The 11,233-nt window shown below is 39.5% G+C and overlaps 1 protein-coding gene across 3 annotated transcripts in view; it reads right to left on the bottom strand.

Moving 5' to 3' along the window:
- Positions 1 to 1,882: 1,882 nt before the first annotated feature.
- Positions 1,883 to 11,233, bottom strand: part of LOC101168886 (stAR-related lipid transfer protein 13) — a 30,382-nt gene continuing 21,031 nt past the window's right edge. For all 3 annotated transcript variants that reach the window (XM_023962344.1, XM_023962343.1, XM_023962345.1), the window contains exons 5-14: positions 8,281 to 9,590; positions 7,308 to 7,478; positions 6,876 to 7,035; positions 6,550 to 6,748; positions 6,246 to 6,459; positions 6,039 to 6,153; positions 5,146 to 5,397; positions 4,714 to 4,931; positions 4,442 to 4,618; positions 1,883 to 4,368 (exon numbers count right to left, since the gene is read on the bottom strand). In XM_023962344.1, the coding sequence (XP_023818112.1) occupies positions 4,251 to 4,368; positions 4,442 to 4,618; positions 4,714 to 4,931; positions 5,146 to 5,397; positions 6,039 to 6,153; positions 6,246 to 6,459; positions 6,550 to 6,748; positions 6,876 to 7,035; positions 7,308 to 7,478; positions 8,281 to 9,590 (2,934 nt within the window). In that variant the 3' untranslated portion in view covers positions 1,883 to 4,250. The remainder of the gene's footprint in view (positions 4,369 to 4,441; positions 4,619 to 4,713; positions 4,932 to 5,145; positions 5,398 to 6,038; positions 6,154 to 6,245; positions 6,460 to 6,549; positions 6,749 to 6,875; positions 7,036 to 7,307; positions 7,479 to 8,280; positions 9,591 to 11,233) is intronic.

The raw sequence follows: 11,233 nt of genomic DNA, 5'->3' as shown, positions 1-11,233 counted from the left end.
AGAAGATGATGAGGAAAAATGTCTTAAAGGGGAGCACTCTTTTCCTCTGAGGACTCCACATCCACTCAGTAATCTAAAAATAACTTCCCGGCATACTTTGAAGAACCACTCAGATTGTTTAAAGCTGAGAGCACCACATGATAGGAGCAAGAACCAAGGAAAATAATGCATAGCATAAATAACCCATAAATAGGACATTCTATATTCAGTTTTGTATGTAATGACAGATTTTCTAGAGGATATCAAAAAGTCAAGCTCTGTATCTTCAATAAAGAAAACAACAACAGGTATGCGGACAATTTAGACTAAGAGTTTGAAGAATAAATACAAGTACTGCCTCTTAAACAGACTTTTTTTCAAGGATGCCCTAAATAAAAGGCCGTAACCCTTGTGCTATCTTAGCTGACCCCACCCTTACTTTGACGTGTTCTCCCTACCATGAGAAAGGTGGATAAAGGTGGAAAGATTTCATGTAATCCATAGACACCAGTGAGGTTCACAAATCATTGAAGAAAAAAGGTTCAGAGCACTGTCTAGTGGGTCTAGATGACCCAACTCCCAACGTTAAAGTGCCTAGGATAGCACAAGGGTTAAACCCATTTTCTGCACAAAATATGCAAACATGGGTGCAGCAGAAGGGGTCCCATACAAATAAAGACATTTTAAACACACATTTTAACCTATGTTTGAGAAAATATAAAATGAAAAATATGCAACATATATTAAGCTTATTAATTTCTATAATACTAGAATTTTGTTTTAATAAAAATCTGAAGAGTCAAATCAAGGTCAGTTTAAAGTTATTGAAAAATCAGATCATAAATATGAAAAATAAAAGAAAATTTGAAAACAGCTTTATACTACAATGTCCACATTGTAAACTAAACAAAGTATAAAAAAATTGTAAGATAAAACTGTTAATTTGAAAAAAACATTTTTAACCTAAAGGAAATACAGAAAATTTGAAAAAAACATTTTAAAATGTTTGCTAATTTAAGAAAAAATATAAAATTTTTACTTCAAACAAAAACTTAAAATTAAAAAAAATTATTGCAAATTTGAGACTTGAATAAAAAAATAAAAAAACAGGGATGACACGAGCAAACAGACACTATTTTGGAGAAATCATGTTACAATAACCTCTGTCAGCCAATGACAATCGTCTCCCAGTGGCCCTTGGGGTCAAAGCTGAATCCAAAATATATGTATCAACTCCAAAGGGTCTGAATTGAAACTATAAATTAATGACTGAAAGGGAGGGAAATGAGAAAATTCAGATAAACATAATTTTTCCATCCAAAAACATGCTTCATGGGCAACTCTAAATTGTCCATATGTGTGATTGTGAGAGTAAATGGGTGTGTGATTGTGGACATTTTACGCTGCGACAGACTGGCGACCTGTCCAGGGCATTCCCTGCCTTCGCCCACAAGTGGCTGGGATAGGCTCCAGCAGCCCCGTGACCACGAAAGGGAATAAACGGAATAAAAAATGAATGAATGAATTAATGAATGAATGATTTTCCATTTGGTAACAGTTTGAGGTTGATTACTTTTTTATTCAGTATTCTAATTTTCATTTTTTAATCTTTTTCAAGTATAAAATATAAGAATATAAATATAAATGTACATTTTTTTCACATTTTTAATAATTCCTTCAATACTTTCAAGTCTACAGCTGTTTTTTTGTTTTGTTTTTTTTTTTTAAATACAATGTCTGTTTTCCAAATTTACAATCTGGATTTTCGTTTACTTTAAACTGATCCTGACTTAACCCCAAAACCACAGCTCTCCTAATTAAAAATGTTCTATCTGAATATTTCAAGTTGGAGTCCTGAATAATGAGAATATTTGACAGAGATGGCAAAAAATGGACACAAAGACATTACTGAGATTTTTTTATTTTCTTCTGTAAAAACAAAAGTTTAACCTTTTTCTTACTTTGGCAGATCTAAAAAGCACGAGTCGCCCTGCTCTCAGCTGCATTTGGAGCCTCTCCAGACATGTAGAGCTCACTTGTCAGAGTCACTCACTATTATCTGCACTCCTACAAACATATTTACGCTCGCATACACACAGCTCCCCTGCAAAAGGCATCCATGCAGGATTATGGTGGCACTGTTCAGATATTAGGGCACAGCAACGCCGTGGCAATGCTGGCAACACCCGGAAAAAAACAACAACAACAAGAGCCTAGGCAGGGCCACAACAGAGCAAGCTGTAATCTGCTATTGCTTCATAAGGATGGTGGGTGAGAGATTCACATTTCAGCATATCAATATGATAAGAAGACCCTGAAAACTGTGATGGCACAGAGAGCGCTGCAGATCTTTACAGTACAGGCCATACATGAAGTGCAGATACAGGGGCACAACCATGCACTCATCCTTAATTTCAAACACGCTTCCCAGAAGCAGTGAAATAGTCACATGTCCTAGACATTATATAACAGAACACCAAAGAGAAAAGGAAAAACAACATGAACCCCCACATACAGACATATACTGACAACAATTTTAAAGCAACACCTCATTCACTAGTATAAGATCAACACCAGAAACAGGAACTAGAAAATAAATGAGCTTTAAAGCACGTTTATGGACCCGGTGATTTCTGATTCCGATCCCTCATTTTTCCTGAAACAAAAAAGCTTTGATATTACATATCCTGGACGCACTGATATTTGTCTCTTGAGCATTTGAACTATTTTTTGTGTTATTTGCTGCATAAGTGCACTCTATAAATGTGGATATGTGCAGACACATATCGCAAAACACTTGTATATTATTCACGTTTTGTAAGTTCATAAACTAAAACATAAATAGCATCAGTCAGACTTGTCATCTTTTGCAGGACAGGTAAAATTACAATTTTATTTTTTATTTCTGTTTAAACTGCTTTTTAATTGCATTGTGATTGTGCAAGTGGCATTGAAATTCCAGGCAGATGATGTCATAATTTAAATATGTAAAAACAAAATACATACTATTGTAAAAAGTGATCTATTTTTTATGGTTTAGTTCATTTTTCCTTGAATTTTTTTTTTTGTCAAAGATACTGAAAAAATAATAGGATTTCTTTTTTTTTCATAAATAAAAAAGGGGAAAAATGTATAATAATGCGAGGTAAGATGCCAACTGCTTGTATAATAAATGAAAGAAAAAAACTTGTTCAACAATTAGAAATTAATAATTATGCCGAGCTATGACTGATAGCTTGGAAGTCCATAAGTTATTTTATAAATAATACTTACAATAGTCTTAATATATAATAGATACGTCTGTACATGTTGTGGCATGTAAGCGTTGACCAGCTTTTTAAACCCGTGTTTATTTTTAATCTGATTATACCAAGTTTTTAAAAACCCACTCAGAAAAAAAATATGTTTTTGGTGTTTAACTTGTTCTTGTGGCAATTTTCCGATGGAGGAAATATATTAACAAAATTAAGATTTATCTGCATTTTAGAGTATTTATCTATTCAAATAATTGTGAATCAGGAGCAGACGCGATAATGCCATAAAAAAAAGAGCCTATTTGTGACGTAGAAAACATGCTGGGAAGGCCACTACTTCCCTGTTCCAAGCTGTTAGCAATGACGAAGGGAAGAAGGGTGCAGATGCTCTGCGCCTACAGTCCCGCCCACAACTCTAAAGATGTGTTTCTACTAAAATCCTGTTGCTCTGCAGAAACTATGTCCTAGAAAGCGAAACATGTTTTTTGATTTGGGCTACAAACTGCCCAATCATAATTAAAAGACCACTGGGAACGGTTTGACAATGGATCAAAAGGTGATCGGAGTGGGTCTTTACCTACATTTTTATTTTGGAGATCAAACAAAGAAAAGTAAAAAAGTGTTTGTGAAACATGGTGGATTGATGCCATAGCTGCTGACATGGAAGACTGTGGAGTAACCCTGCTCCATCCGTGACCTCCACTGGGGTTGTCATCAGAAGGTGTGTATTCATTGTGTATCATGCGAAGATCATCGGTTCTGAAGACCTCAAACCTTGATATCCATTGAAACATAAACTGCGTCTGACTTCACTGAAGGTCAGAGAAAGGTTTGAGACTCTACTTTTGAAACCTTGACAATCTATTGTTTGTTTTGGCATGAGAAAGTTGAGGATAGATGTTAGCTAAAGATGTAGAGCAAAATGGCATCAACTCTTGTTGTGTGTACAAACTCAGTCCAGTGTGGCTCAGCACCATGAGAAGAATGTAGCCTGCTGCTTAGGTTGATATTTGGAACTCAATTTTTGGCCTCAGCGCCCGTTTCATCCGAAGAGAGGAATGAGGCGCGGATTCTTTGGGCTTCGTTTACACAAAGGTGTCCGAACGCCTTGTTGTACCATTCTGGAGATCTCCCCCTGCAACAAAAATAGAAAATGGTAAAAAATTGCATGTCGGATTAAAATCGTTGGCTTTCTAATCACTCCACACCTGAGGTCAACTCTGGAGATGTGGGTAAGCCTGGTCCTTCCTGTCCCGCAGGGCTCCAGGAGGTACTGTGACTCCAAAACGACGCCCCTAATGGCGGCGGAGCGGGGGCCGTCTTCATGCTCCACAGAGACACACACCAGCACGCAACAGCCTTTACACAGGTCTGTGCGCCATGACCTGAGAAGAAAATAAATCCAATTGGTCAGGTCTCCGATTTAGCTCTAATAATGTGCTATTTTAAAAAAAAAAATCATTTCTGTAGGTCAATCTACCTTAGTACCACATAGTCACAGCTGGGCTGAGGCGGCATGCTGCAGCAGGAGAAATGATACACGTCCGTCTGTCTGTCCAGCGTCTCCAGAACCCGCTCCTGCTGCAGATCCATCTGCCACAGTGAACGCTCCTTGAGCAGCCGCTGCAGCACCTCAGTGGGAGCTGCCGACACTTCCACACACACTCGCCAGCGCCTCAGAGGGTTACCGTCTTCAACCTGAAACATGTTTTCAAAGTCAAATACATTAAGCATGGGTCTTTTAGGCAAAAACACGAAACTTAAAGTCACATTTTTGCCTCAGCTGTGATTATAGTGGAGACAATTGTAGAAAAATAATGAAAGGTAATAAATCTAAAACACTGCAGTAAGTTCCTAAAGGTCTTTTGGACCCCTTAACAGTAACGTTCTTCAAGAATCTGTGGGCCTTTACCTTTTTAGATGCGATTTCGGTGTTATCAGAGAATGAGCGGGACACCCAGGCTTTGCTCTTATCTTTGGCCTCTTTCAGCAGGTTTTGGATCAGACCTTCTAAATGTGCATGGTAGGATCCCTCTTCATCCTCGTCTTCCACTTCCTCAACCGCTTCCTCTTCATGAGTCTTGCAAAGCTCATCCAGCGGTGGCACCATCAGCTCAGCCTCCATGTACGAGTTTCGAGACTGGGTCACCATCTCCTCTGGAATCTGGGATAAGGGGGGGGGGGGGGGGGGGGGGGGGACAGATCAGTTCTGAATAAATCCTTCAAAATAAAAATGATGAGAAAATTAAGTAACTGACTAAAAATGACAAAGATTTAAAAATAATAACACGAGTTGAAACTGTTTGTCATAAATATTGTATTTTTATAATCTAATCCTGCATTTTGCTCCCCCCGTACAATAATAATCATTACAATAAAGAAAAATAATCTTACAGAATTTATGAATCCAATGACATAAAATTGAGGAAAATCTTTAAGAAGACCCAAAAGAAAATGAGGGGAAAAAGAATAACTATGTAAAAAAAATTGATATAAACTAGTAGCAACATTACTTGATTAGGAGAGAACTGGATAAGGATTTTAAATACCATCATTTTCTAAACCTCGCTTTTTATTTAAAAAAAACTGATTTTTGGGGAAAAAAAGTAAAGCTGATAAACCTTAACAAACTCTTAAATGTGCACTGATTTCTGTATTTTACATTCACCAGCACCAGCCTTAATGGACTAATGAAACACAGTTGCTGAAAATTTTCCAAAATACCAGGTGTCAGGAAGAACTTTAAGAGCAACATGCTGAAATACATTTTTGAACAAAAATAACAAAACTCAAGTTAATCCTGACCTGGAAGAGACGCTGGCACTCTGTGATCATGTGCGTGAGCCCCTGAGTGGCAGCCAGGTTGTCACTCAGATCTTTCTGATCGGGACGACCCGAAGCATACTTCTTCTGGATTGACCTTTAGGGATAGAAAGGGACACAGATTTCGTTTCTAAATTGCATTCTTGCTGGAAAAACGTTTGACTATTTTCTTCATTAGCGTATTCTCACCTTGGTGACAGAGTCTCGTTCTTTAATATGCTGAGATGAAAGAGGGATGGTCCCAGACAAACTGCCAGGTTCATCGGTGTCATCTGGTTCTCTTCCACCAAGGATGTGACATCCCGCAGGAAGTAGAGCAGCATCTGCAGAACCTCCCTGTTTTCATCTGGCATTAGCAGAATGGCTGCTCGAACAGCCTGCATCCTTTGCTCTTTTGGAACGTCTGATGATGAATAAACGGTAAAAGCATCAAGTTTATCTCAGAATATTGAGATTTGGAATAACGTTTGCCTTGTCCAATGAGACGACTTACACTGATATATATGGAGGAAGGTATCTCCCAGCTTGCTTGTCAGCAGAGGTTCGGGCAAGTCCCTGAAGAACTGTTTGACCATGTCAGCAATGTCGTATGCTGACTGATCGTCATAGTTTACCAAGTCAGGAGACGACTCGCACTGCTGCCTCAAAGCCTGAATCCTTGATTTCACTCCGGATTTGCGAAAAAGTCCCACCTGAATGAACAACAGATGGGCAATAATGAATAAAATGAATAAAATGTGATGAATAAAAAATATTTGCAGCTTTGCTTCGACGACAACAAAATGTTTTGTAGCCAGACTTGTAAAAGTTGTTTGTAACCTGGTCCAGACAGTGTGTTCTGAGGTGGCTGAAGGCCTGTTGTAAACACAGAGGGAGTGGAAACCCACATCGCTGGACGTGGACGATGAGGGGGACTCCAAACACACTTTTCTCTTTGTAGTCTGGCACCTTCATCCGCTTCATAAACTTGGGCACAGACCTGGAAGCGACGAAAACACATTTAAAGGAGTTTATCCTTTCATGTACATGCTGGTCAACAGGAATTTGACTGGGGGGCACAATAAAAATCACCAAGACAGGCTGTAAACAACATGGGGACATACTCGTGTTTGTCATGAAACAGCAGGTGTGAAGACTGTGGATACAAAACTTTGCAAACACTAAAGAAAAAATGAAAAAAGTCCAAACAAGACAAATTGAACGTTGAACATTTTAAATCTTTTGCTTGAATTCTTGTCGGGTTGTACCCACCATTGCCAGCCATGTCTATTTGACATGGAGTATTTCTCCATGATGGCGGTGAGGCGGAGCAACGAGAACTTCTGCAGCAAGCTGAGCTGGCCTGCTGACTGGCTGCTGATCTGCAGGGAGGATGCTGGCTGGTCATAATGATGAGAGGTTCGGAAGCTGGGCCATCGAACGCTGGAGTGGGTGGAGAAGACTCAGTTGATATTAATGCAATTTGGGATTTTGTTATCAATTCAATGCTTTCATAATCCTGATTGTTGGCTGTTGCTTTACACACTTGGGGTAGAAATAAGATGGACATCTTATCGACTTTGAGTGATACAATCCAACAAATCAATTTAAAGAATCAATCATTTCAAAAGAACATTTTAATATTTACAGTTTTAGCATTTTATTTTTCCATTATTTCCATTATTATCTTGGTTTATGGGATGTCTTTTGTGCAGTATTTGAAAATTTCGGCACACTTAAGCATTCAGTAAAATCCCAGATAACACACATTTGCATATTTGAATGGTAAAACATAATCTGCTCCAGTTTTACAAAGAAAATTAAAAATAATGAATACACTAAAAATGTCCTGTATTCTTTAAAATATTTGGTTAATTTTTCACCAAAGCAAATAAATATTTGTGCTTGAAGCTGCAATGCAATGAATCATAGTCATATTTAAAAGACCCACTCCAATGAAAATTGTGTTTTTAACATGCATTCATGGCTTTTTGCTGATAATGGAGGGCATCTATTATAAAGATTGACCTCAAAATGGCATTTCTATGTATCACTTTAATAAAATTGTTGTGAATCAGGGGCAGACAAAGAAATGCAGTTTGAAAAATATGAACAAGGTGAACTACTGCTGCTCTGCAGACACAGGTTATTAATCATAAATCATAAATATTGATCCCTGGAATGCTTTGAAAATAGATCAACAGATGATCGGAGTGGGTCTTCAAAGGCTGGAGTGGCTGCTCACCGTGGTCGTGTGAGGGAGGCACCGACTCCAGAGTCCCGCCTCTCTCGACCTGTACTCGTCGAGTCTGTGTCGTTGAAGGACACCCCGTCTTTCTCGCCTTCGCTGGGGGTGGTCCTGCCCTCCCCTTCCTCCTCCCCCGCCTCCCCCTCGGGCAGCACACTGCGACTCCAGTGGTCCACTATCTGCTGCAGGCCGCTGACGTGCTGGATAATGTCGTCCAGGTGAGGAAACAAGTTGTCCTCCTTCTCCAAGTCTAAAAGGTCTCCAGTGCTGGCGTACAGGTGGGAGCCGGGCACGTTGTCGTAAACACTCACCCTGCTCCCCCTAGGGGCTCCAGGACAAGGGGGTTTGGTTAGAGGTTTGACACACCAGCCTTCACCCGGACCATTTTTCGGAGCAGAAGTTTGGCCATGTGATCGCAGACCATTGTTTCTGTCGTCGGGGGAGGGAGCCAGGCTTTCTATGGATAAGGCTTTAGGAAAAGTGCCCGGCTTGTGGTCTTTAGGGATGTGAATGAGGAGGTTTTCATAGGAACGGAACTGGTTTTTACCAAACTGGCTCTGGCCTTCAGTCCTCTTTCCCTGAGAAGGCAACTCCATATCCTCCAGGTACATGCTGCTTCTCTTGCTGGCAGCCCGAGGCTTTGGTTGTGCGGGTGCCACTGGCTCCACTGCATTCAGCGACTCATCCTCTTTACTGGAGTGCCCACTCGGTGTGGCCTGGTCCTCGCTATCCTGATTGAGCGAGACAGGAGAAGGATCAACATTGTTGTGGTGATTTTGTTCTAATTGGCTGATGGGTGTGCACTGAAGCATCTGAAGTGCTCGGGGCTCCTCCCCCTGTAACACCGGTCCACTGATGACCAATGGGGGCCTTCGATTTGAGCTCTTCCTTCTAGTTGAAGGCCCCCAAGTGCGCACAATTTCCATGCGACGCAGAAACTCTTTGGCTTTACTCCGCCCTACTTGTCCATGGCGGCTACTTTTGATCGGCAAGGAGTTGTAGTGTGGAAGATCTCTGGGCGGATGGTAGGAAGCAGACAGAGATGCCATCGATATGGAGTCTGGCATGGCAGAGGTGGAGTCTTCACTGTGGAGAGAGGAGATCTCCGTGATCTCCTGCTCACTCAGGTCTGTCAGCACACTCTCGCTGCTCACTGTGCTGCGAAGCCCCTCCCCTTGACCTGTCAAGCCGCTCTCATTGGTGCCGTCCAAAAGGAAGTCTTGCAGACGCGACCAGCGTCGACTGCTCCACTCGAACGTCCACCTTTTACTGATAGCCAATGGATCATCTTCATCCGAATCATCACTCTGTTAGAAGAAGAAATAGAAATGTTGTCATATAATCCAACAGGTTTCCGCTTAAACCACGCCTTGATTTTTTAAGTCTTTGAGCAGATTTGTTGGAAATATTCCTACAATAATTGGAGAAACTAGAAAGATATTTAAGACCAGTGCCCCCCAACCACCAGGCCATTTTGTCATACAAAAAAAAGAAAATAGAAATGCATACAGTATGCATTGACTGTATATGTATTTTTTTAATGGGAAAAACCCTCTAATGTTGGCCTTATTGAAATTTTACAAATCAAAAACAACTTCTACATATAAACAATTTTGTTTTAATTTAATCATCATGATCTGTTAAATACCTACACAGTTATGATTTTTAAAATTAAATTTCATGTATTTCATCTTTTTAATTTGAAAAAGATATTTTTCTGAAACCAGAAGCATTAAAAAAAAAATCGAATGTCTACTTTGGCCTCATTTGGACCGGCCTTTTTAGGCTATCCGTGCTGCCTAAAAAAAGGCCGGGGAGCACTGCTGTATCTAAATCTATGAAAACAACTGAAATCTTAGCAAAGAAGGACCCAATGATTTAAGCTGGAGCGAGCACAGATGCTCAGCTACATTTGTGAATCACTCCCAAACCACATATGATCACGTTATTCAGATGTAGAATGTCAGAAAAGAAGGAAATGAAAGCATGTAGCCATCATTGTTAAAGGGACATCAATCTGAACAGCTCACATAATGAAGTTTGTCCTGCTCCTTAGTAGTCAGCAATTTGTTAACTCTCCGGTTGGAAAACTCTGAAATTGAACTATGTTTCTCCTCCTAGACGCAATCTGTTTGCTTGTGTTTGCATGCGTGGACTGGAAAGGGACAAACAAACACAGAAATACTGGAACATCTGTTATAAGAAAATAGGGCGATAAGTTAGGTAGTGCAGTGGTATGAATAGAGAAAGCAGATAATAATAAGCAGAAGCTGCAAAAGAAAAAGAGATGCATTCATAGCTGCAACAAGGACAAAACAGAATGAAAACAGACCGACTCAAAAACGTTTAAAATCTTTTATAAAATAATAAGGTTTGTCATTTTTCCTGTTTAAATAAATTTAAAAAAAAATATTGCACTGCAAAATCTAGTGAAGGAGAAAAACTTGCATTTTTTAGAGCCTCAAATGTCAGGGCTGTTCAGAAATGAGCCACCTTTGTAACTTTTAGTCCAAATTCCTCTATCCCATTTATATCATTGTGACAAACCATGAAAAATACGGAAAAATGAACAAGTCATTAACAAAAACGTAGAAATCACAGCCATCCTCTGGCGTTGCATTCCCTTATTCACCAATGCTCTGACCCTAAAGAACATCAAAAACTGTTGAAGCTTCATTTCTGCAAACAGTTACTTTTCTGCTGATTTGCCATATTTACATTTGATCTAAAAGTGTCATAGGCAGGCACTGAACTTTTGAAGATCTTTTTCACAATTTTATAAGTCCGTACATGTACATTTAACTAAATATATAGCAGGAAAAAACACTTTATTATTTTAATAATATTAACCAGGCAGGTAAAACATAACAGACACGTATCCAAAATGAACCTATTACTGAAAGTAACGGCAGTATTGGTTGAAAACCAAAGATATAAAGATTATGTTGGT

The sequence above is a fragment of the Oryzias latipes genome, chromosome 14, assembly GCF_002234675.1.
Source record: "Oryzias latipes chromosome 14, ASM223467v1".
Classification (NCBI taxonomy): Eukaryota; Metazoa; Chordata; class Actinopteri; order Beloniformes; family Adrianichthyidae; genus Oryzias; species Oryzias latipes.
Note: the sequence above shows the minus strand (reverse complement) of the source record. Positions and strands in the feature narration are given on the sequence as shown.